This window comes from Cherax quadricarinatus, chromosome 2 (genome assembly GCF_038502225.1).
Source record: "Cherax quadricarinatus isolate ZL_2023a chromosome 2, ASM3850222v1, whole genome shotgun sequence".
Lineage (NCBI taxonomy): Eukaryota > Metazoa > Arthropoda > Malacostraca > Decapoda > Parastacidae > Cherax > Cherax quadricarinatus.
This window is the reverse complement of record NC_091293.1, coordinates 71,364,867-71,392,414: the sequence shown is the minus strand read 5'-3', so window position 1 is coordinate 71,392,414 and position 27,548 is coordinate 71,364,867. Positions and strand designations below refer to the sequence as shown.

Below are 27,548 nucleotides of genomic sequence, written 5' to 3'. Positions count from 1 at the left end.
GACTATTTTGCTGTAATAGCTACCCACCTTCACACCCATTGGCAAGAACGTTGGTCAGCTCTGCTCGGTAACAAACTTCATTCTATTAAACCGAGCATAGGTTACTGGCCGTCTTCTTGTCATCAGTGTCGAGGTTGGGAGACTACTCTCTCCTGCCTTTGCATTGGCCACACTCGTCTTACTCATGGGTATCTCATGGAGAGGCACCCTGTTCCTCTCTGTGAGCAGTGTCAAGTTCCAGTATCGATTAGCCACATTCTGTTAGACTGCCCTCTCTATCAACGAGCACGCAGAATTTACCTCCGTCGTCGTCTCCGCTCTACTACTCTCTCTTTACCTTCCCTTCTTGCTGATGGACCCTCCTTTAATCCTGACTCTCTCACTGACTTCTTGACAACGACTGATTTACTCCACAAACTCTGATGATGATACCTTTTGCACTATCCTCAGCCTTTTCTACCTCAATTTCTTGCTGCCCTCTACCCTTTCACCATCCACTGCCCTGCTGTTCTCCGTAACCTATTACTCATCCGTCTCCCTTTTGCCACCTGATACCCTCGCTTCCTGTTCTGCGAAGCTTTATAGCCCTTGTGGTTTAGCGCTTCTTTTTAATTAGAATAATAATAATAATAAAATAGGTATCACATTTGCCATTTTCCACTGATCTGGCACCATGCCAGTCTGTAGTGATATGTTGAAAAGATTAGCCAGAGGTTTGCTAAACTCCTCTTTACATTCCTTTAGAACCCTTGCATACAGTTCATCAGGGCCTGGGGATTTGTTAGGTTTTAATTTATCTGTTTGCCTAAGGACCATGTCACTTGTGACCCTAATCGTGTATAGTTTATTATCATCCTGTTCTACATAATTTATTATTTCTGGAATTCAATCCCAGATCAAGAAATAGTGGAATGATTCAAGATTTAAGGAGAAAGATCTTTAATTCTGGAAGAATCTCAGTGCAACTAATTTGTTATGATTTCTTCCCCATAAAAGTGCCCTCGGGGAATATAGGTAGTCTTTAGTTATTTCCTAATGATTAGTTTTATGTATCTGTCATGGACCAGTCACTGACTGAAAATCTTGCAACTTTAAGGTGAATTGTAGTGTGTACTAATTTTAAATTAGTTTATGCTACTGCTACATTAATAATTATTTGCTGGTACATATTTGATTCACTACCCCTGTCCCCTTTAAATCATTGACATGGTCCACTCTACGACCATAACTCTTCACACGTTTTCAAGTGATTATCATTAAAAGGGCCCCAAATGTAGTGAACACTCTTCCAGAGGGACAATTTTGGAAGAGGCACTGATGAAAGACCTAGGAGCCGGTTGAACAACTTCAATAGGTGAGTAGAACCCAGCATTACTCAGTATTTTCTACAGCTTTTACATCACTACCTCTATGATTCCAGTTGGAAAATTGCAAAACCTTAGGAGATTACTTGATGCTGTATCTGAAGACAGATGTCGGATTGTCAGCCGATGTGCTCATGGAATGGCGTAAAACACTCGTATATATATGGAGGGGAGATGATGGAGGTGTATTATTTGGAAGGGGAATCCCCTTCCATAAGAACTTTAGGTAGCAAGTCCTTTTCCTGGGTTACTTCCCTTCTTTGTTTTTTTAATGCCACTGGGAACAACTTGACAGCCACTGGACCTCTGTCACATCAAAAATCTGTCCATAGAGCTGTGTTTCTGGCATTCCTTTAAGATTTCCCTAAAATGGGACACAGCAGTGTCATTGTGAAAGTCACCAGCACGGCTTGCAACAGCTGTGTCAGGGTGATGTTCATTCATAAAGGCTTGCACCTTTGTCCACATTGTACAAACGTCCTTAATTGTTGAAGAAGGCAACTTCCTCCATCTCTCTCTCCCCTCCTCTGAAGCAATTTCCTCAGCTGTGGTCTGTTGCTTTTGCAAATGCTCTTTCTTCAGCTCAATAGTATTTCTCACCCTTTTTATCACAGGGTTGGCACTAGAAGCTTTCTTTGGGCCCATGGTTGCTTATTTAGCAGTTACAAGCACTAAAAGCAATGGAATAATACAAAATGTATCGCATGTATGCATGGAACCATCCGCCCTGGCTTGTAAACAATGGCACACTGCCTGTACATAGTGGCCGGGCGGCCGCAGGTGGCCCAGGCCGTGCGGACACGTTTGGGACGAATGTCCTTGAGTTTTTCATCATTGGCCGAGCCAATATTTGTATGCAAAAACGCATCGGTATCCGATTTTATCGCTATCTGATGGCATCGTTACCCAAGGGTCCACTGTAATTGTATCAGCTTATCTTCATTTAGTTGGGATGCATTCCTGTTAAAAACTAAAGTAAAACTAGATACATTACATTTCCATGAATTATAGAACTTGGTAAAAAGGAATCTCAGAGGTGGGTTTACATGAGCAGTTAATCAATATTCTAAGGCATATAATCCCTTAATTAACCACAATTTTGATAATGAGAGTGGAATGAGTACTCATATTCTCTATCTGAACTTCAATTCATTGTATGCCAATGCTATGGTAGAACCCCTCCCACAGAATGGAATAAGAAAATTATTGAAAGAAGAAAAGGCAGTTTTCCTCGATGTTGGGTTAAGCAATGTATTGTGTGAGGGTGAAGAGGCTTATTGGATTCAATGTGTCACCAAACTTGTGAGTCCTGAGGTCGCTAAATGTACAAATGAACTCCCATTAATATTGTCACACATGAATGTATCAGAAGACATGTTATCTCCTTACTGTGAAACTGTGAAACATCTCCTTGCCAACCTCAACAGAACACTTGACCATAACACAAGGCACAGATCACTCTTTGATGTTCCTCGTGTCCATCTCACACTATGCAAAAACTCAATGCACATAAAAGGCCCTAAAATCTGGAATTCATTACCTGTAAATATAAAAGAAACACTACCTGTTTATAAATTCAAGTCTCTTCTCAAAGATCACTTACTCACCCAAAACCAAATAAACACTGAATAACTGAACCTTATAAATTGTATATCTTAAATGTTTCTCATAATTATATCACATAAATGTTAAACCCAAGACCCAATCTAACTTTGTTATTTTTTAAATACACTACCTAACGGAATACTCCATTCTACTGAATGTACAGCAATGCATGCAACCATATTACCTGTCTTTGTAATACTCATTTGTGCTTTATTGTTATCTGTTTACAATAATGTTTTATCACTGATTACATCATTGCTTAGATAATCTTAAGTTAATTTTAAGCCTGCCCGTAATGCTATGCATACAAGTGGCTTTGGCATACTTCTCTTACCTGTATTTTTTTGTACCTCTGTATGTTCAAATTATTAAATAAATAAATAAAATAAATAAATAAATAAATAAAAGGTAGAAAGTTACCCAAATCTAATGCTAAATTAGTGGCTACCCATCTTCCACAGAAATATTATCAAGTGAGTTTGGAATTGCTCCAACTTTTAATGAATCTTGGGTTAGAGATAGAAAAGGTACATGAAGTATATGAATATAATCAGGGAAATTTTTTAGAACCCTTCATTAGAAGTAATATTTAGCAGAGAACTGCTACACAATGTCCCATCAAGTCTAAAGTTTTTAAGCTACTAACAATGCCATTTACAGCAAATCACTACTTAATATCATAAAGTATTGTGAGACCTATAGATATATAAAGGATGAGAAGGCATTCATTAGAGCTGCCAAAGATACCTTTTTGAAAAATATTACACAAGATAGAGTGATTTGTACATTAATCAAACCGAAATTAGCTGTTAATCAATCTATTTATCTTGGATTTCAAATTCTCGAGATTACTAAAAAAAAATTGTATTTTTTTGGTATAAAGTGTTAAAGCTGCATTAATGGGATGAAGTAAGACTTACACAGACACCGACTCACTCATCTTCAGTTTGAAATGCAAGGATTTGTATACCAGTTAAGGAGAGAACCATTAAAGAATATGTGGACTTCTCAAATTTTTCTCATGACCTTCCATTGTATAATAATAGTAGGAAAGGTGAGTTAGTATCATTGAAATCTGAAATGAGTGATTATAATATTAGAGAGTTGGTAGCATTGAAAGCAAAAACTGTATTCTGTAACATTAGCTGGAAGAACAATTAATGTCAGTAGAACCAAGGGAGTTACCTATCATTTCATCCTGAGATCTCTGTGACTGAAGAAATCCTAACATCTCTGTGACTCATCTGAGTCTTCAACTTCCAATTGTGACTCCTTGTCTCTGTGTTCCATTTCCAGAACATCCTGTCTCTGTCCACCTTGTCGATTCCTCCCAGTATTTCATGTTATCATGTTCCCCTTGTCTCTCCTCTCCTCCAGTGTCGTTAGATCAATTTCCCTTAACCTCTCCTTGTAGGACATACCCCTTTGCTCTGGGACTATTCTCATTGCAAACCTTTGCACTTTCTCTAATTTCCTGATGTGCTTGCCCAGGTGTGGGTTCCAAACTGGTGCTGCATACTCCAATATAGGCCTGACGTACACAGTGTACAGAGAGAAATGGGGGGAAGGATAGGGAGGGTACAGGGAGAGAGGGGGAGATGAAATGAGGGAAAGGCAAGGGGGGGAGTAAGAAGGGAGAAAAAGGGGGAGGAGAAGGAAGATGAAGAGGAAGGAGAAGAGGAAGGAAGGAAGAGAGAGTGAGAGAGAGAGAGAGAGAGAGAGAGAGAGAGAGAGAGAGAGAGAGAGAGAGAGAGAGAGAGAGAGAGGGTGAGTGTGAAAGGGAGGAGTGTGGGATAGTGTGGAGGAGTATGTGTGGCAGAGGGTGGTTAGAATGTAGGTGTGAGGGATCAGCCTTTACAACAGTTCATGTACATGTGTGTGTATGTACAACTTATGTTCTCACATGTATTTGTGTGTGTGCAGTGTTTGTGTCATCTCCCACCCTAATCTTGCCACCCTCAACACCATTGTTAACGAGGAGCTGCTCAAAATATCGACTTGGATGACAGCCAATAAGCTTACACTTAACACTAACAAAACCTACTATATTATGTTTGGTAGCAGAGCAGGTGTTGCGCAACTTAACATTAAGATCGACAACACTCTAATTGCCAGACATAATGAGGGCAAATTCCTTGGCCTATACCTCGACAACAACCTAAATTTCAGCACCCATATCCAACACATAACAAAAAAAGTATCCAAAACAGTGGGGATCCTCTCCAAGATATGATACTACATGCCGCAAACTGCCCTTCTTACACTATACCATTCACTTATATATCCATACCTCACCTATGCTATCTGTGCTTGGGGTTCAACTGAAGCAATACACCTAAAGCCAATAATAACCCAACAAAAAGCCGTAGTAAGAATAATCACTAAATCCCATCCCTGGCAACACCCCCCCCCCCACTCTTCATAGATCTTAACTTACTCCCTGTTCAAAACATCCACACTTACTACTGTGCAATCTATATCTACAGGACCTTAAATTCCAATATTAACCTTGACCTAAAATGCTTTCTTGATAGTTGTGACAGGATCCACAGGCATAACACCAGACACAAACATCTCTATGACATTCCCCGTGTCCGACTAAACCTTTGCAAAAATTCAATGTACGTATTTCAAAGGACCTAAAATCTGGAACACCCTACCTGAAAACTCTAGAACTGCAGACACACTCATCACTTTCAAAACTAGTTAGAAAATATCTTATCTCCCTGATACACCCCGACAACTAACTACATGATAACCACCTGGTGGTTCACAATTACACTCACTCACCCACTGACTATAAAAACAGAAATACTAATCTTAATCTTAATCTTAAAATAATGAATCCTAAATAGTCATAAGTTTGCCTATGATACTCCAATATGGACACTTTGTATTGTGCTAAAACAAAAGCATTCACATTGCTAAACTCACAAATTATAATGTAGTCACCTAGCCTTAATACCATAATCTATAAGGATTTAATGTTAAGAATTAATCTAAGTCTGCCTGAAATGCCTAGCCATGCTAGGTGTCCGAGTGGCCCCCTCTGTAATTAGTATTTTATAACATGTAAACCACACAATATCCAAATCCTGTAAACCCCACATTGTAACCCTTATAGAGAATAAACTTAAATAGAATGTGCTCCTTTTTATTATATATATATATATATATATATATATATATATATATATATATATATATATATATATATATATATATATATATATATATATATATATATATATATATATAATATACAGTGGACCCCCGCTTAACGATCACCTCCAAATGCGACCAATTATGTAAGTGTATTTATGTAAGTGCATTTGTACGTGTATGTTTGGGGGTCTGAAATGGACTAATCTACTTCACAATATTCCTTATGGGAAACAATTCGGTCAGTACTGGCACCTGAATATACTACTGGAATGAAAAAAGTTCGTTAACCGGGGGTCCACTGTATATATATATATATATATATATATATACAGTGGACCCCCGGTTAACGATATTTTTTCATTCCAGAAGTATGTTCAGGTGCCAGTACTGACCGAATTTGTTCCCATAAGGAATATTGTGAAGTAGGTTAGTCCATTTCAGACCCCCAAACATACACGTACAAACGCACTTACATAAATACACTTACATAACTGGTCGCATTGGGAGGTGATTGTTAAGCGGGGGTCCACTGTAATATATATATATATAATATATATATATATATATATATATATATATATATATATATATATATATATATATATATGTATGTATGTTAATGGTAATATTGTTATATTAGATTGTTAGGCATTCATAATATTGTTATTGTCATGTAATGTAAAACCACTAATTACAGTGCCGGTTAGCAGTTCAGGTACTGACGTCTCCCTCAGTCACGTGACCAACCTGACGTCCACTTACCACTCAGTGGTACAGGCAGTAGGTTCACCACCCTTGCTCTGAGTAGGTTCCCACACTCGCTCAGAGTAGGTTCTCAGCACTCGTTCTGAGTAGGGTCCCACTCAGGGCAGTAGGTTTCCACACACTCCCAGAGTATGTTCACAGCACTCTGAGTAGATTCATACACTCTTCTGTGCAGATTCAGGCGCTCAGCCTTTAATACAATTCCTCGCTCTAGAAGATTACTTAGTCTCAGACAACGTGTACTTTTATGTATAACACTACAAGAGAGAGAGAGAGAACATTGTATCACATACTAAGTTTTATATGGGTTCTTTTATAATAAAGATCATATTTTATTTAGTCGGATCAGTCTCCTAATGATAATCCCCATATTAAATTGACATATGTCTAAGGAGAACTAGACCAGAGCTGGATTCGACATCTTGTTACGGAAAGGGGCCAAAACAGGCCTATAGACATGGCCCCTGATGTAACAGTGAGGCCTAGTAGACTCTACACCAGACTCAAGTTTTTATACTCTAACTGTGTGTATGTGTGGGGGTGGGGGAGATGTAAGGGGGAGAGAGATGGGGAGAGGGGGACAGAGTGATGGAGGTGGAGAGAGTGTGGGAAGAGGGAGAGAAAGGGGGAGGGGAGGGAGAGAGGAGGGAAAAGCAAGAGAGGGAGAATAGGGGAAGGGAGAGAAGAGATTGAGAGGGGGGAAAGGCAAAAGGGGGGAAAGAGGAGAGGGAGGAGGAAGAGGAGGAGGAGGAGAGGGGGGTTTGTGTACATTGGAGAGTGAAGGTGTTCCTGTTTATTTAAGCTGCTAATGGGTAGTAGGCTGTGTGCACATTTGTGTGTACATGCTTGTGTGTGCATGCGTGTGTTTGCGTGTACCTCGTATGTATACACTTACTTCGTATGTGCACACTGTATGCTTAAATTACTCGGTCAGTTCTAGAAACCTCTCTGACCTGCTCCTACCCTTATTATTCAGTTCTAGGAACCTCTTTGTCCTGCTCCAACCCATATTTGGCAGCTGTGTTAGTGTATGTTTGTTTTACTGTCAGTTATGTCTGACCTAAGCACCTGCATGCACACTCACTAGTGTGCGTGTGTGTGTTGCCCTACGTGTGGTGACCCAAACTCTCCTACCAGCTTTCCTTCCTTACTAAATGTTAAGTACCATATGTATGATATTCAGCTCTCCAGAGTAGGGTTTGTGACTCCCAGCTACCAGTGATGCAGGGCCAATGCCAATCATGCCAACATGCAACCACAAAAAATTGATTTGTACATCACGCCTGGTTGAGGTGTCATCTCGGATCCTGGCTCAGTTGCAGCTGCACAATGATTCTCATTGTGACGACACTCCTGGCCCTGGTTCCTCTTCAGTTTCTTCTTCTCTTTAATTATTCTATTCACAGGTTTGTACTATGCTATCAGATGAACAGTGTGTACTCACCTAATTGAGGTTGCAGGGGTCGAGTCCAAGCTCCTGGCCCTGCCTCTTCATTGGTCGCTAGTAGGTCACTCTCCCCGAACCATGAGCTTTATCATACCTCTGCTTAAAGCTATGTATGGATCCTGCCTCCACTACATTGCTTCCCAAACTATTCCACTTCCTGACTACTCTGTGGCTGAAGAAATACTTCCTAACATCCCTGTGATTCATCTCTGTCTTCAACTCCAACTGTGTCCCCTTGTTGCTGTACTCACCTAATTGTACTCACCTAATTGTGGTTGCAGGGGTCGAGACTCAGCTCCTGGTCCCGCCTCTTCACTGATCGCTACTGGGTCCTCTCTCTCTCTGCTTCCTGAGCTTTGTCATACCTCTTCTTAAAACTATGTATGGTTCCTGCATCCACTACTTCACTTGCTAGGCTATTCCACTTGCTGACGAATCTATGACTGAAGAAATACTTCCTAACGTCCCTCTGACTCGTCTGAGTCTTCAGCTTCCAGTTGTGACCCCTTGTCCCTGTGTCCCCTCTCTGGAACATCCTATCTCTGTCCACCTTGTCTATTCCCCGCAGTATCTTGTATGTCGTCATCTTGTCTCCCCTGACCCTTCTGTCCTCCAGTGTTGTCAGTCCGATTTCCCTTAACCTTTCCTCGTACGACATTCCCTTGAGCTCTGGGACTAGCCTTGTTGCAAACCTTTGTACTTTCTCTAACTTCTTGACGTGCTTGACCAGGTGTGGGTTCCAGACTGGTGCTGCATACTCCAGTATGGGCCTAACATACACAGTGTACAGTGTCTTGAACGATTCCTTATTAAGGTATCGGAACGCTATTCTCAGGTTTGCCAGGCGCCCGTATGCTGCAGCGGTTATTTGGTTGATGTGTGCCTCCGGTGATGTGCTCGGTGTTATGGTCACCCCAAGGTCTTTCTCCCTGAGTGAGGTCTGTAGTCTTTGTCCACCTAGCCTATACTCTGTCTGCGGTCTTCTTTGCCCCTCCCCAATCTTCATGACTTTGCATTTGGCTGGATTGAATTTGAGAAGCCAGTTACTGGACCACATGTCCAGCCTGTCCAGGTCTCTTTGCAGTCCTGCCTCATCCTCGTCCGTTTTAATTCTTCTCATCAACTTCACGTCATCTGTGAACAGGGACACTTCAGAGTCTATTCCTTCCATCATGTCATTCACATATATCAGAAATAGCACTTGTCCTAGAACTGACCCCTGTGGGACCCCGCTCGTAACAGGCGCCCACTGTCGATTCCTCTCAGTATTTTGTATGTCGTTATCATGTCCCCCCTATCTCTCCTGTGTGTGTGTGAGAGAGAGAGAGAGAGAGAGAGAGAGAGAGAGAATTGCAGGCTCTACACTATGTCTCCTCAGTGATTACCTTCATGGTAGATCTCTAAGTGTAGTTCTCAATGGAATGGAATCAGCAAGACATCCTATTGGGGCAAGTGTTCCACAAGGAAGCGTACTGGGACCATTGTTATGGAATGCCTACTTCAACGACCTTCTTCATCTCATCCCAGAATCACATGCATATGCAGACAACTGTACACTGACATTCACTTATCCAAGAGAAGAAATGCCAGCTGCTCTAAGCTACATCAATCACCAGCTGAGAGCTTTATCAGCTTGGGGAAATAGATGGCAAGTAACATTTGCACCTGAGAAAACACAAATGATGATCGTCTCTAGGCACCATGATGGTAATGCTGGTGCAGTAGTAAGGATGAATGGGAGGGTGTTGGCACCTGGAGAAGAAGTTGATATCCGTGGGGTGAAATTCGACTCCAAACTAACCATGAAGAACCATGTTGTAAATCTTGCAAACAAGGCAGCCAGGAAGCTTACAGCACTTCACCGTATCTCGCATCTGCTTGACCGTAGGGGTTGCAAGATTCTGTACAAGGCACAAGTACGCTCACACCATGAGTATGCTCCACTTTCTTGGTTTGCCTGCCCCCCCTCTCATCTGCGACTGCTTGACAGAATAGAGAACAGAGTAAGACGTCTCATCTCTCGCCTGGACCCATCTTGGATAGATCTGTCATTTCAGCAGAGCCTTCAACATAGGAGGGATGTAGGTGGCCTTACTGTTATGTACAAGGCCAATATTGTCAAAGTACCACACTTGGATCCATTTCGAGGACAACGTGAAACAAGCTTTTATGCCACAAGACGGGCAGAAACAGCAACTTCACTCTGGCTGTACCCTTCTCCAGAACATCACTCCATCTGAGATCATATATACCCAGGATGACTCCAGTATGGAACACATTCGTACAGCATAATGATGTCAATGAGATAAAGTCAGTTGATCAAATGAAAATGCTGGCCCACAGATGGCTCCAACTTCATCCTGTTCCCTACTTGTATGTCTCATAACAATAAAAATGAGAGAGAGAGAGAGAGAGAGAGAGAGAGAGAGAGAGGGAGAGAGGGAGAGGGAGAGAGAGAGAGGGAGAGGGAGGGAGAGGGAGAGGGAGAGAGAGGGAGAGGGGGAGGGGAGAGGGAGAGAGGGAGAGGGAGAGAGGGAGAGGGAGAGAGGGAGAGGGGGGAGAGAGGGAGAGGGAGAGAGAGGGAGAGAGAGGGAGAGGGAGAGAGAGGGAGAGGGAGAGAGAGGGAGAGAGAGGGAGAGAGGGAGAGAGAGGGAGAGGGAGAGAGAGGGAGAGGGAGAGAGAGGGAGAGGGAGCGAGAGGAGAGGGAGAGAGAGGGAGAGGGAGAGAGAGGGAGAGAGAGGGAGAGGGAGAGGGGGGGGGGGGAGAGGGGGGGAGGGAGAGGGGGGGGGGGGGAGGGAGAGGGAGGGGGGAGGGAGAGGGGGGAGGGAGAGGGGGGGAGGGAGGGAGGGAGGGAGGGAGGGATGGAGGGAGGGATGGAGGAAGGGAGGGGGGAGGGAGGGGGGAGGGAGGGAGGGAGGGGGGAGGGGGGAGGGAGGTAGGGAGGGAGGTAGGTAGGTAGGGAGGGAGGGAGGGAGGGAGGGAGGGAGGGAGGGAGGGAGGGAGGGAGGGAGGGAGGTAGGTAGGTAGGTAGGTAGGTAGGTAGGTAGGGAGGTAGGTAGGTAGGTAGGTAGGTAGGTAGGTAGGTAGGTAGGTAGGTAGGTAGGTAGGTAGGGAGGTAGGTAGGTAGGGAGGTAGGGAGGTAGGTAGGGAGGTAGGTAGGTAGGGAGGTAGGTAGGTAGGGAGGTAGGTAGGGAGGTAGGTAGGTAGGTAGGTTATTCATAAAGACCAGTGAGAGAGCTAGCTAGCTCTAGCTCTCCTTAGTGTTAGGTGATGAAAACAAATGAGCAAAGATGTCTAATCCACTCAGTGAAGAACAATGAAATTCATAACTGTTTTCTTTCTATTTCCAAAAGAATGTTTGCACACATGCATATCTTACTTTTTGACAGACATAGAAATCTGTACTAATCCTTCCATTAAGTGAAATATGAATTTAACTATACAATAATCACTTATTTTAAAAATTTATTCCTTTTTTCAATTAATATAGACCATCCCTTATTATATGTAATAGGGTAAATGAAAACAAATAATATATATGATACATCAATTATTATAAAATAATTATCACAGCAAAACATGGAACAAATGAGATGGGAGTGGCAATGAGGTTTGCAAGGAACTGGCTACAAGGAATATTTAACAAGATTATCTGCGACATAATGCAGGATATAAGGTCACACAGTCATACAAGTTCATACAAAATATATTAACTAAAGCAGACAGTCAGATTTCTTTGACTATGTTATATAAGAATATAACCTTCAAGGTTTAACATCACAAGTGGGAGAGACTCATCACTTTCAACCAATCACATATATAAATTACATTACAAAATAAATATAAGTGCATTATTATAATGGTTCCTGACTGATGAGGATGTGCAAGCTAGGTAGAGCATGGTACCAATGGTCACCATGTATAGAATATAAAAAACAAAAATGGGCTAAAATATTACTGATGAGTGCAACTAGACACAATACTGTATAGTATACTTAATAATAGAATATAGAATATAACTTACAAGTATTAACGATTCTGTAATGAATATACTAATGCTGAACTCTACTAGATAAAGTAGACTTAGATAGTAATACATGGTTTATGAAAAAAGAGAAGAGTTAATTATATTCATTAAATAATTTTTCATATTTTAACACTTCATTACTGGATAATGGAATGCCAGTCTATGGAGGTAAAAAAAAATCTCTAACAAACAAAAGACTGTATATTATAGGTGGCTAGAATATATCCGAGGTAGGATTTACTAAGTGGCTAGGTCAGGGCCGAGGTAGGGTTCACTATGTTCATGTACTCTGACAGAAGTGTGAGGAGTTGAGAGAAACATCTTCATGACTGGGGAGTAAAACGAGACTGACGAGGGCTCAAATACCTTATGAATACAATCAATATACAAATTAAAATGGTTGCAGGTGATTGGTAAATGAAACATAGCCTGAGAAAATTTATGCAATATTGTCTAAATAATTTGAACTAGATCTAAAAAGATTGATTACAGAGAATAGGGCTAGTGTTGCAGACTGGTAAGTGTAATCAGATGCAAAGACTGCTGCTGAAGGAAGAGGAGAGTGATTCTGAAGGGTACTAAAACTGATGTAGTAGACTGAATGTTGATAACAGGGATTTGTTAACACTGGTGTGGTAGACTGGTGAAGATTGATTACACTGGTTTCTAAGACTAGTGTGGTGGATTGAAGATTGATTACACTGGTTGCTAAGACTGGTGTGGTGGACTGGTGAAGACTGATTACACTGGTTGCTAAGATTGGTGTGGTGGACTGGTAAAGATTGATTACACTGGTTACTATGATTGGTGTGGTGGACTGGTGAAGACTGATTACACTGGTTGCTACGACTGGTGTAGTGTGTAGTACACTGAAGAGTGATAACAAGGACTGCCAAGATTGGTGTGACAGACTGGTGAAGCATAATTACAGGAGTTGGTAAGACTGGAGAATACTGATAACAGGGATTGCTCAGACTGGAGAAGACTGGTGACGACTGGTGACCATTGATAACAAGGGTTGCTAACACTGGTGTGATAAAATGGTGAAGACTGATTACAGTTTTGACTGGTTTGGTATACTGGTGAAGAGTGATCACAGGTTGCTAACTGGTATGGTAAACTGGAAATTTTTGGGTTGAGCTACAAGTCTTTACTGATATCTTTCACAGATGCTCAGAATAGGATTTGACAGTACATCTCATAATAGTTCGAGGATCATCTCCCTTGTGGCCCAGTCTCCGACAAGGCATCCTAAATATTACAGAATTAAGAGCTATTAAGAAATACACAAGGGAAATAAACTAAGTGAATTCTGAATGTAATTATAAGTTTTTATGAGTTGCCTGTCATCTAACATGTTTGTGAGACAGAAAGAAAAAATCAGCAATCCTACCAGAGTGCAAAACATTTAACAGGCTTCCATGTCACACTCACAAGAGAGGACAGTAGTACCTCCCTGGATGGTTACTGTCTACAAACCTAAGATAAGACATGACATCCCAGATTCCACACAATAATGATCCACCACTAATTATATAACTGAAAACAAATGACTTAAAAAACATTACTCACAACAAAGAAAGAATGCTTTATATTAATATACTGTAATCTTAAATTGTTATGCAAAGATTATATTATTCAGTATCATTTAAACATATATATTAGATAAAAATTACTAGTTAAAACTAAAGGGAAAGATATGACTTTATAAAATACCTAGATCACTAAGATATGGGGACAAGAGAGTGCTAAATCTCATCAGGTTTACAACCAATAATTTAGCCTTGAATGTTCAGTTATTAAAAATGTGTGAGAAATTCAGCACTCTGTCATTAAAATTCCTGCACTAAAAAGTTAAACACAATACTGTATTGTCCTAGTCAACATTTTAATAACAAGTCCAAAACTATGGATAATAAGAGGTTTAGCTAAAAATCTGTTCTCACCAATTTATGCTTATTGTCACAGAAATTTATCTAAAATAACTCACAGAACACATGATACTGCAGTGCAGTAGTTGCATTCAAAATGTATTTTCAAAATATTTCATAACCCACTCTGGACTAGCCATAAATGTTGTCTATATATGTATGATTTATGAGAATTCATGAAGACATTTATACATAATGACTGACATTTTTGTCTGTTTATGTACATCTTTGGCATAAAAGACTAAATTGATATTTTATTTTAGATCTAAGCAGAAACTAATAATTGCCTTTTTTGTTTATTGTTTTTTTTCATAGTTCAGACTTCTTTTACAGTTTTACAAAACATTCAGAGCTGTGCTTGAAACTGTATCCAAACACTAGTCCAAGCCCAGGCTAGTGTAGCATAACACTGTACTTTTAGCTTATACTGAAGCGACTAATATGTACAGAAGAGACAGTAAAGTAATGATCTTACAAAAGTACACAATTTGTTTGTCTGTGAATGAACAAGAGTTCCATAAAAGTATACATACTTATTATTTAATACATGATGATACAAGGTAGAGCAAAGTTTTCAATTATGACAGTAATTCATGTGCCACACAGCAGTAGCTGCATATATATGAGACCAGTAAAAATTATTTTGGATTACAAAATGTTTTACTGTGTCACTCCTTTTCTGTGTTGCTGTGGAAATTTGGCCATGAAATAATGAATTAATTAACTGATTTCAAACAATGACACTATAAGAATTGAAAGTCTGTTCTGAGAACTCAATGGAAACCAGAGATTTTTCTCCAAATAATGGATAACTAGAGCACAAGTTTATTTGTAAGCCAGAGTGTATTTTGATGGGCTGAAGAAATATTGACTGTTTCATGCTGTCAAAGTTAAATACCTATATATTACAAAGTAGATTCTTAGGGAAATTTTTTTTCTGAAATTCAGTACAGAATTATGACTTTACTGCACTCATATCTCATTCATTTTCTCAAAAAATCTCAAAATACTTTTTGCAATATGAAATAAATGACACATCCAATCATAAGAACAAACTGATAGCTGATTAATTCATTAAAAACTAGTGCTTATTCATTATTTTCAACTCGCGTGGATTAATGAGACATAAGCCACTTTTTTGACGTCACGTAATAATTTTAAATACATTATTATTCTAGCAACATAATTTTACATTTAATATATATCATAACTTCCTTGTTTTTAGTTGTTCAAGTCACTTTTTTATCATAATTTATGCAGGAAAAATGCTTGTTTAGAACTGCCATCTACTGATCCTCTGCTCATCTTCTGCATATTTAAAATTCGTTTAAAAAAATATACAGGTATACATATATGCTTGTATATTTGTTACAATATAAATGAGCAGATCTTTCCACAGTAAAATAACTTTTGAGTTCAATGCTGTAATTTTATTGGGTGATGCCTTGTGTTGCTTGAGAAAAAATAAAAGCCTCAATAACTTATTCTACATAAAAGCTTCAGTACGTATTTGCATAGATGTTCAGTTTTAAACCATATATAAATTTTTTAATGCTCTCAAATAATTTCAGTCATGCATCAAATCTTTAATGATACCCTACAGTTTTTACAATTTTACATTTCCTATTTAGTATACTGATAACTGCAATATTTCTAACAAAATGTCTAAATAAAACACTTATCTTTGCCTGTATATAGTTATAGCAGTTAACACTTCCTATGACTTGCATCATTTATTAACATGCTTCTGACCACACTAACTATCATAATAAAAAATTAAGTGTTTAAATTGTCTTAATATACAGTTCTCATGTGTACATTGAGCGAACATTTGAGGATGTTAAATTTACACTGGACGTCTTCAGCACCATTAAATGGTTTTATTATTGTTTTAAAAAGGTCTCTACTTTCTCTAAGCCAACACATAACCAGTAAAATTTTGAGTTTGATATAAAAATACTAGCAATGGCCTTTTTAAATGGACAAAATATAATTTTTTCTACTCCTATATTGCTTACCTCCCTGCCTTTCCCATTAGAAGAAAACCATAGTTAAGTTTTCAGCCATAAATATTTTACTGACCATTTGACGTAAGAGTCTTTTTTTTCCTATCTCAATTCATCACACTGCTACAGGCAAATGGCACCTGACAATTTGACAAAGACATCTTCAGATCCTCATGTCCTTAGTCTAGTTCTCATAACCAGTAACACAGGAGGAGGAGTTGCTGCTTTTAGTGGCCTTGCTGTAGTGTTTCTGGCAAGCCTGAAAGATATTAAAACTATCACCAGGCTACTCCCACAGTCTTATTAGTCTCTTAGACTAGAATTTCTGGAAAGCGTGAACATAGTTATTAGGTCATTTTACTTTGTCCTTGCTCTGATAGACTTTAAGAGTTGCTGAGATGAGTGTGGACCTAGACTCTCTATCTTGGTCATCTTCAGTGAAGACAGCCACTTCTGTGATGGCCACCCATGACTTCTGCTTTGTGCCAATAGCTATTCTGAGGCACTGAATGCCCTTAGGGAAGGTCACCCTCAAATCTTTTACATCTAGTTCTCCATTTTTGAAGTCCTGAACATTTGAGAAACTCTTGCAAAGGGCTCGTTTAGGGTTCTCCATCTTAATAAAGGACGGAGACACCTCTAAGCTCCCATAGAGCAGACGATCTCGAGTCTGTAATAAAGATTTTATTTTAAAATTTGACAAGTACAAATTTTAATTTTAACCCCCTTACTATTATTTTCTTATTCTAAAATAACTGAAATAAAAATCCAGATCTGGTTGTTCTCAACAACAGTGTTAATGATGAGCTAATCATTGATGGTGATGGTGATGGTGGTGGTTATTTGTTAATGATGAGCTAGTCATTGATGGTGATGATGGTGGTTAGTAATGGCCACCACAGCATGAACTTTCTCCCACCTCCCTCTGCTCCTCTACTCTTACTTTTATTACTGTAAATGCAAGTGAAATATACTATTTTATTTTTTCACTTAAATTTACTAAAAGGCATCGAATGGTTCATATTTACAGAAGCATTCCAGTAATGGATGGACACAACAACCCTTGCTATTAAATAACCTCAAGCCATTTTAACTTCTTCACTAAACTACTTTGCATTTTTTTTCCTTATCTGGTATTCTTTTCTCTTTTAATGTCTACTGTTATCCATTTATATTTTTGAATAATTTCTGTGTAATCATTCCTCATTTCATTTTAGAATAAACCTTTACATACTTATACTTTTTACTGCCTATTGTGAGCATTTCATATTAGCATTAGTGAAATATTAAGTCCAAACCTGATGCTATATTGATTTATTATTCGTCAAAATCCATATATCAATCGTTGTTAGTAGTCAATAGTTATTTTCCTGTTTTGATCGTATATATACGTCTTACGAGCCACCGTTTTTGATATATATATACTCATAAATTCTAGCGGCTTCAAATCAAGCAGGAGAAAGCTGGTAGGCTCACATGTGAGAGAATGGGTCTGTGTGGTCAGTGTGCACCATATAAAAAAAATCATGCAGCATGTAGTGCATAATGAGAAAAAAAAACTCCAGCCATTTTTTTAATTAAAATGCCAACTTTATGGTCTATTTTCGTATAGTATTTATGGTTGTATTCTCGCTTTCTTGGTCTCATTTGATTGAAGGGAAACATATTATAGAAATAGAGGTGATTTTGATTGGTTTTACTATGAAAAGAACCTTGAAATGGAGCTCAAAATAGGGGAAATGTTTGATTTTTGCCAATCTTCAAAAGTAAACAAATGATATCATTTTTCCAATAAATGTCCAAGTAGCCATTTTAATATGCAGCCATGAATGGGTTGACATTATTTATACAATTATTACAATATTGCAGTAGTCTGCATAACTGTAAATCTTCTATTTTTTGTATTTACCTGGAGTTTACCTGGAGAGAGTTCCGGGGGTCAACGCCCCTGCGGCCCGGTCTGTGACCAGGCCTCCTGGTGGATCAGAGCCTGATCAACCAGGCTGTTGCTGCTGGCTGCATGCAAACCAATGTACGAGCCACAGCCCGGCTGGTCAGGAACCGACTTTAGGTGCTTGTCCAGTGCCAGCTTGAGGACTGCCAGGGGTCTGTTGGTAATCCCCCTTATGTATGCTGGGAGGCAGCTGAACAGTCTCAGGCCCCTGACACTTATTGTATGGTCTCTTAATGTGCTAGTGACACCCCTGCTTTTCATTGGGGGGATGTTGCATCGTCTGCCAAGTCTTTTGCTTTCGTAGTGAGTGATTTTCGTGTACAAGTTCGGTACTAGTCCCTCTAGGATTTTCCAGGTGTATATAATCATGTATCTCTCCCACCTGCATTCCAGGGAATACAGGTTTAGGAACCTCAAGCGCTCCCAGTAATTGAGGTGTTTTATCTCCGTTATGCGCGCCGTGAAGGTTCTCTGTACATTTTCTAGGTCAGCAATTTCACCTGCCTTGAAAGGTGCTGTTAGTGTGCAGCAATATTCCAGCCTAGATAGAACAAGTGACCTGAAGAGTGTCATCATGGGGTTGGCCTCCCTAGTTTTGAAGGTTCTCATTATCCATCCTGTCATTTTTCTAGCAGATGCGATTGATACAATGTTATGGTCCTTGAAGGTGAGATCCTCCGACATGATCACTCCCAGGTCTTTGACGTTGGTGTTTCGCTCTATTTTGTGGCCAGAATTTGTTTTGTACTCTGATGAAGATTTAATTTCCTCGTGTTTACCATATCTGAGTACAGGTGTCCCTCAACATTCGCGAGGGTTAGGGGATCAAGAGCCTCGCGAATGTTGAAAAACCGTGAATGTTTGGTGCCCCAATATATTGTAGGGAATTATTATTATTATAATCAAAAAGAAGTGCTAAGCCACAAGGGCTATACAGCATATTGTAGGGAAATATAATACAATACTGCTTAACTTGTTGAACCATGAACAATCATAAAATACATGAAAACGTCGTAAGTTGTACTAAATATATACATGTTATGCTTTAATAACATGTATGTTATTAAATACCACAGACTCCACCACTGCCTCCACCACTTCTTCAACCAATGCGAGTCCCTACTACCCTCCCTCCGACCCTCGCAACTGGCAGCCAGCCCTCCCAACACTCAGTGTGGTGAGTGTTTTGTTTGTTCATTATTTGCTATTAAACTACAGTATAAATAATGTAAACACATTCATGACTGCATATTGGAATGGCTATTTGAACAGGTATTGGACGGTGACATCATGTGTTTACTCTTGAACACAGCAAAGAATCAAACATTTCTGCTACTGCTAATAATAGCAATAGTAATAATAATAATAATAATAATAATAATAATAATAATAATAATAATAATAATAATAATAATAATAATAATAATACGATATAATTGAAGAAGGAAATTGTACAAAAATACGAGGGAGTGGTTGACACATCGTCAGTGTGACTTTGTTTATGCTGGAGTGAACATTAGTCTCCCTGCTCTTCCAAACATTTCACAATAATTCAGCGGTTGAGGCAGTGGTAGAGGCAGTGATAGACAGTGATAGACAGTGATAGAGGCAGTGATAGAGGCAGTGGGTGAGGCAGTGGTATTTACTAACACATACACATGTTATAAATAATAATAGTACATGTTAATATTAATAACATTTATAATAATAATAAATGTTATTCATAATGTACTATTATTATTTATAACATATATGTTAGTAAATATCACTGCCTCTATCGCTGCCTCTACCACTGCCTCTATCACTGCCTCTATCACTGCCTCTATCACTGCCTCTATCACTGCCTCTATCACTGCCTCTACCACTGCCTCTACCACTGCCTCTATCACTGCCTCTACCACTGCCTCTATCACTGCCTCTATCACTGCCTCTACCACTGCCTCTATCACCTCTACCACTGCCTCAACCACTCCAGTCACACTCAATCTACAAGCACCAAACAATGAATTATTGTGAAATGTTTGGAAGAGCAGGGAGACTAATCTTCACTCCAGCATAAACTAAGTCACACTGACGATGTGTCAACCACTCCCTCGTATTTTTGTACAATTTCCTTCTTCAATTATATCGTATTATTATTATTATTATTATTATTATTATTATTATTATTATTATTATTATTATTATTATTATTATTATTACTATTGTTATTATTAGCAGTAGCAGAAATGTTTGATTCTTTGCTGTGTTCAAGAGTAAACACATGATGTCACCGTCCAATACCTGTCCAAATAGCCATTTCAATATGCAGTCATGAATGTGTTTACATTATTTATACTGTAGTTTAATAGCAAATAATGAACAAACAAAACACTCACCACACTGAGTGGTGGGAGGGCTGGCTGCCAGTTGCGAGGGTCGGAGGGAGGGTAGTAGGGACTCGCAGGTGGCGGGAAACTTGAATATGATTTGGCGGCTGGGAATTTGGTGGCTGGGAATTTGGCGGTTGGGAATTCGTGAATGTGTGAAGCCCACGAAAGCTGAAAACGTGAATGTTGAGGGAGACCTGTAATTGAAATTTCTCATCGTTGAACTTCATACTGTTTTCTGCAGCCCACTGAAAGATTTGGTTGATGTCCGCCTGGAGCCTTGCAGTATCTGCAATGGAAGACACTGTCATGCAGATTCGGGTGTCATCTGCAAAGGAAGACACGGTGCTGTGGCTGACATCCTTGTCTATGTCGGATGTGAGGATGAGGAACAAGATGGGAGCGAGTACTGTGCCTTGTGGAACAGCTTTTCACCATAGCTGCCTCGGATTTTACTCTGTTGACGACTACTCTCTGTGTTCTGTTAGTGAGGAAATTATAGATCCATCAACCGACTTTTCCTGTTATTCCTTTAGCACGCATTTTGTGCACTATTACGCCGTGGTCACACTTGTCGAAGGCTTTTGCAAAGTCTGTATATATTACATCTGCATTCTTTTTGTCTTCTAGTGCATCTAGGACCTTGTCGTAGTGATCCAATAGTTGAGACAGACAGGAGCGACCTGTTCTAAACCCATGTTGCCCTGGGTTGTGTAACTGATGGGTTTCTAGATGGGTGGTGAACTTGCTTCTTAGGACCCTTTCAAAGATTTTTATGATATGGGATGTTAGTGCTATCGGTCTGTAGTTCTTTGCTGTTGCTTTACTGCCCCCTTTGTGGAGTGGGGCTATGTCTGTTGTTTTTAGTAACTGTGGGACGACCCCCGTGTCCATGCTCCCTCTCCATAGGATGGAAAAGGCTCGTGATAGGGGCTCCTTGCAGTTCTTGATGAACACGGAGTTCCATGAGTCTGGCCCTGGGGCAGAGTGCATGGGCATGTCATTTATCGCCTGTTCGAAGTCATTTGGCGTCAGGATAACATCGGATAGGCTTGTGTTAACCAAATTTTGTGGCTCTCTCATAAAAATTCAAAATAGAAAGCAAGAGTAATATCAGAGGGGCCTGTAGATGTGCATGATGGACAAAGAAAATGTTTTTTTAGGGCCAGGAATGTCTGCATTGTTCATTCTGGACCCTATTTTGAAATTATCATATATTTTTAATTTTCAATGAAATTGGACAAATTGCAAATTTCTGACCACGTTATTGGGTAGTTGAAATCGGTGAATGGACAGTTTCTTGTACTCAGTCGATAGAAAAAGTGGAGTTCTAAAGAAATAGCAATGAGTTTGGTCGATTGGAACACTGTAATTAGCAGAAAATAGGACTCATAGTGGGCGAAATTGCCTATTTGTAAACATCATGCGGTCGCTAACTTCGTGAGAGCATAATTCTGTCAGTTTTCCATCAAATTTCATTGTTTTGGTGTCAATACAATCGGGAAAGGATTCTCTATCACTTCATAAGAAAAAATTTTTTTTTTTTTTGGGAAATTTTGTGACACCAGGAGACACCTCAGGATTTGGGGTTGCGACAGTCAAGGGGTTAATACATACATTCTCCATTAGCCATATGAATACAAACATTGATCTTGATATTAATCTCTTTGTAGATGAATGGTTCAGGGAACCGACATGTTGATAAATTAGACACATGTGCAACTCTTGGGTATCTTTATTGAGGAAATGTTTCGCCACACAGTGGCTTCATCAGTCCATACGTAGGAGAAACTTGAAGAACAGGAGGAGAATGAGGTAATCAGTCCCTCAACCTTGAGTCAATGTGTTCAATCCATCAATCTTGAATAGAATACGGTATATGAGCTGAAAAGCAGCTTATAAACCGTATGGCAGGAGAGGTGCAGCAGTCATAGGTGGTGTCACATTTGTTCAATGTGGAAGTAGGTCGTGCCCAAGAATTAGGCAAGCGAAGAATTCCTAAGTATTAAGATCCCAAGAAGTTGCAGTGTCTGACAAGTTTGTAGATGAATGGTTCAGAGAACCGACATGTTGATAAATTAGACACATGTGCAACTCTTGGGTATCTTTATTGAGGAAACATTTCGCCACACAGTGGCTTCATCAGTCCATACGTAGGAGAAACTTGAAGAATACGGTTTATAAGCTGCTTCTCAGCTCATATACCATATTCTATTCAAGATTGATGGACTGAACACATCGACTCAAGGTTGAGGGACTGATTACCTCATTCTCCTCCTGTTCTTCAAGTTTCTCCTACGTATGGACTGATGAAGCCACTGTGTGGCAAAACGTTTCCTCAATAAAGATACCCAAGAGTTGCACATGTGTCTAATTTATCAACATGTCGGTTCTCTGAACCATTCATCTACAAACTTGTCAGACACTGCAACTTCTTGGGATCTTAATACTTAGGAATTCTTCGCTTGCCTAATTCTTGGGCACGACCTACTTCCACATTGAACAAATGTGACACCACCTATGACTGCTGCACCTCTCCTGCCATACGGTTTATAAGCTGCTTCTCAGCTCATATACCGTATTCTATTCAAGATTGATGGACTGAACACATCGACTCAAGGTTGAGGGACTGATTACCTCATTCTCCTCCTGTTCTTCAAGTTTCTCCTACATATGGACTGATGAAGCCACTGTGTGGCGAAACGTTTCCTCAATAAAGATACCCAAGATTGCACATGTGTATAATTTATCAATATGTCGGTTCTCTGAACCATTCATCTACAAACTTGTCAGACACTGCAACTTCTTGGGATCTTAATACTTAGGAATTCTTCACTTGCCTAATTCTTGGGCACGACCTACTTCCACTTTGAACAAATGTGACACCACCTATGACTGCTGCACCTCTCCTGCCATACGGTTTATAAGCTGCTTCTCAGCTCATATACCGTATTCTATTCAAGATTGATGGACTGAACACATCAACTCAAGGTTGAGGGACTGATTACCTCATTCTCCTCCTGTTCTTCAAGTTTCTCCTACGTATGGACTGATGAAGCCACTGTGTGGCGAAACATTTCCTCAATAAAGATACCCAAGAGTTGCACATGTGTCTAATTTATCATATTAATCTCTTGTTGGATAGCATAAACAATCTTAATAATAATTGCCATTATTACATGGGTAGTCAAGCTAAGTGCCAACACTAGCATAACAATTACATATAATGTTAGATCATTGAGTAAACACCCCCTCAAGGAAGGTTCCTTGATGTTGGTGAGGGGCTCTTGATTTAGGGAATTGGATCTGTGCTCCAGTTCCCCGAATTAAGCCTGAATGCCTTCCACATCCCCCCCCCCCAGGCGCTGTATAATCCTCCGGGTTTAGCGCTTCCCCCTTGATTATAATAATAATTGAGTAAACACTACGATGACCTCCTTGCACTACTCAATTCTCTAAATGTCAATATGTCTTTCATTATTCTTACTGAAACCTAGCTAAAACATGACGTTCCAGACATCTTTGCCTTACCTGGTTACACAGCCATACACAACTGTAGGCCTGATCAATTAGGAGGTGACACTACTACCTACTACTATCATGAACTTGAATGTATTAAATCTACTTGCACCAGGGATGAATATGGTGAATATACATTTGCAAAATTTAAATCCAAAAAACCATACCCCCGGCCGGGATTGAACCCGCGGTCATAGAGTCTTAAAACTCCAGCCCGTCGCGTTAGCCACTAGACCAGCTAGCCACAATAAGATTCATCCAACTAGGTATATTTCTACACCATAGGAAAGTTAGCACAGGCACCTCTGTGACCACAAATGCAAGTTTTTACAGACGAATCTCCAGCTAGCGTGGCCGTGACGAACTCTAGCTCAAGTCCCTTCACTGCCGTCAACATGACTCAAGAAATCGTAATGACACGATTGCAAATAAACCATACCCCCGGCCGGGATTGAACCCGCGGTCATAGAGTCTTAAAACTCCAGCCCGTCACGTTAGCCACTAGACCAGCTAGCCACAATAAGATTCATCCAACTAGGTATATTTCTACACCATAGGAAAGTTAGCACAGGCACCTCTGTGACCACAAATGCAAGTTTTTACAAACGAATCTCCAGCTAGCGTGGCCGTGACGAACTCTAGCTCAAGTCCCTTCACTGCCGTCAACATGACTCAAGAAATCGTAATGACACGATTGCAAATAAACCATACCCCCGGCCGGGATTGAACCCGCGGTCATAGAGTCTTAAAACTCCAGCCCGTCACGTTAGCCACTAGACCAGCTAGCCACAATAAGATTCATCCAACTAGGTATATTTCTACACCATAGGAAAGTTAGCACAGGCACCTCTGTGACCACAAATGCAAGTTTTTACAAACGAATCTCCAGCTAGCGTGGCCGTGACGAACTCTAGCTCAAGTCCCTTCACTGCCGTCAACATGACTCAAGAAATCGTAATGACACGATTGCAAATAAACCATACCCCCGGCCGGGATTGAACCCGCGGTCATAGAGTCTTAAAACTCCAGCCCGTCGCGTTAGCCACTAGACCAGCTAGCCACAATAAGATTCATCCAACTAGGTATATTTCTACACCATAGGAAAGTTAGCACAGGCACCTCTGTGACCACAAATGCAAGTTTTTACAGACGAATCTGTGCTAACTTTCCTATGGTGTAGAAATATACCTAGTTGGATGAATCTTATTGTGGCTAGCTGGTCTAGTGGCTAACGCGACGGGCTGGAGTTTTAAAACTCTATGACCGCGGGTTCAATCCCGGCCGGGGGTATGGTTTATTTGCAATCGTGTCATTACGATTTCTTGAGTCATGTTGACGGCAGTGAAGGGACTTGAGCTAGAGTTCGTCACGGCCACGCTAGCTGGAGATTCGTCTGTAAAAACTTGCATTTGTGGTCACAGAGGTGCCTGTGCTAACTTTCCTATGGTGTAGAAATATACCTAGTTGGATGAATCTTATTGTGGCTAGCTGGTCTAGTGGCTAACGCGACGGGCTGGAGTTTTAAGACTCTATGACCGCGGGTTCAATCCCGGCCGGGGGTATGGTTTATTTGCAATCGTGTCATTACGATTTCTTGAGTCAGTTAAATCCAAAAACCTAAAACACCTATAGCAGTTGGAGCAGTCTACAGAGTACATCACACAAACACTTACACATTTAGTGAAAACCTAAGAAACATGATAACTGACTCAGAGATGAATAAATAACACCTAATACTTACAGGTTACTTATCCTAGAACTTGACCCACAAGTAACTGAATTTACAAACACTATGAGCAACTGCTTGCTTCTACCATCTATAACTAAGCCAACAGGAGTCTCCGAGAAAAGTGTCTCATTACTTCACCATATCTGGACCAACACTATATCCCCATTAAAAGCAGGTATAATCACAGATAACACCACAAACCACTACCCCACCTTTCTCATAACCAGCTTATGTAAATTGCCTCGGGAGACAAGTAAGATCTCTTTCCGACTACATGACAAATCATCAGTAAATAATTTTATATCAGCATTAAGTAACATTGGCAATGAGAGCTAGCGGTCAGCCTCGATATTGACAAATGTGTAAAAATTTTTTTACAAAAAAACTCAAAACCTCTATAGCAGGCATTGCCCAATTAAAACAAAGCAGATCACAGCAAAGAGACTAAACAGCCCTTGGCTTACAAACAGCACCCTCAAATCCATTGATAAAAAACACCCACTACAATTATAGTATGCTCCTTGCTTAGCGACAAATTCATTTACTGATGTGGTCTTAGGAACGGAACTCCATTGTTTAGTGAGGAGAAACTGTATATATGTTTCATTTACTGGTCATTTTAGTGCCTACACTCTAGAGGGGTCGGGATATGTGCAGTATGGAGGGCATCTGAACTGCAGTATCGGTGTGCCTCTGGCAAGACAGTGATAGTGTGAGTAATGGTAAAAGTTTTAATTCTTTTTCAGGTTGCCCTGCCTTAGTGAGAGACAGCTAATGTGTTAAAAAAAAATATTGGTCATTTTTCATTTGTTATAAGTTTAAATTTAACCTGGCTGAAATGTTCTGTATAATCAGAGGCTCTCTATATATGTGTACTACTAAATGTCAACCAATTTTGTAACAGCTATGTACATTGTGGAAATAAGTTTCTTAATGTAAGAGAGAGTGCGCTATGTGAATTACTATACGTACTATGGAATTATAAATTTTTAGTATGTCACATGTTCCTGCCAGCAACTAGTACATACCTTCTTATTGATAGCTGCTCCAGTCAGAATCACAACCCTAGATATTTTTAGGGGTTCTGGAAAGAGTATGTCAAAGGTGTCTCCTGGCTTAGGAATGCCCCAGAACATACCCGGGGCAGAGGAATAGGCATGCTCTGCCAGGTAGGCCTTGTACTGTCGGATAGTTGTCACCACATCAGCAGTTGGATTGACATGGGAGAAACGGCGCTTCACAAGACTGCAAGGTGAAAATTAATAAGATGTGATTGCTTATTTGTAGCTACAGAAGCAGAGTTAAGCTCATGGTGTTCTATCTTCAGTACAATATTACAATACACAGTGTATTATAAAAGGGATGGTAGGAAAACATAAATGGAAAAAAGGTAGGAAAACATTAGTGTTTTTATATTCTTTCCATTGTTCCTCATAAAATAGTATAGGACAATACAGTAATATCTCACTGATCCAGAAGCTGGTTATCCAAAATTTGGAACTTTTAATCCTTTACATTTATAGTAGTGTGTTAAAATCAACTTCATTTACTAGTTTTTATGTAGAATGTTATACAAAAAAAGACAAATAAGGTAATTTCCAGAGAAGCATACATGGCCTTAATTTTTTTTTAAATAAACCAACTCCTGCTCTATCTTCCATCAGTGT

The 27,548-nt window shown here is 39.9% G+C and overlaps 1 protein-coding gene across 1 annotated transcript in view; it reads right to left on the bottom strand.

The window, feature by feature from the left end:
• Window positions 1-11,879: 11,879 nt before the first annotated feature.
• LOC128684229 (alpha-1,3-mannosyl-glycoprotein 4-beta-N-acetylglucosaminyltransferase C) overlaps window positions 11,880-27,548 on the bottom strand; it is a 398,920-nt gene continuing 383,251 nt past the window's right edge. The window contains exons 8-9 of the mRNA XM_070088912.1: window positions 26,910-27,126; window positions 11,880-16,980 (exon numbers count right to left, since the gene is read on the bottom strand). Coding sequence (XP_069945013.1) covers window positions 16,663-16,980; window positions 26,910-27,126 — 535 coding nt within the window. The 3' untranslated portion in view covers window positions 11,880-16,662. The remainder of the gene's footprint in view (window positions 16,981-26,909; window positions 27,127-27,548) is intronic.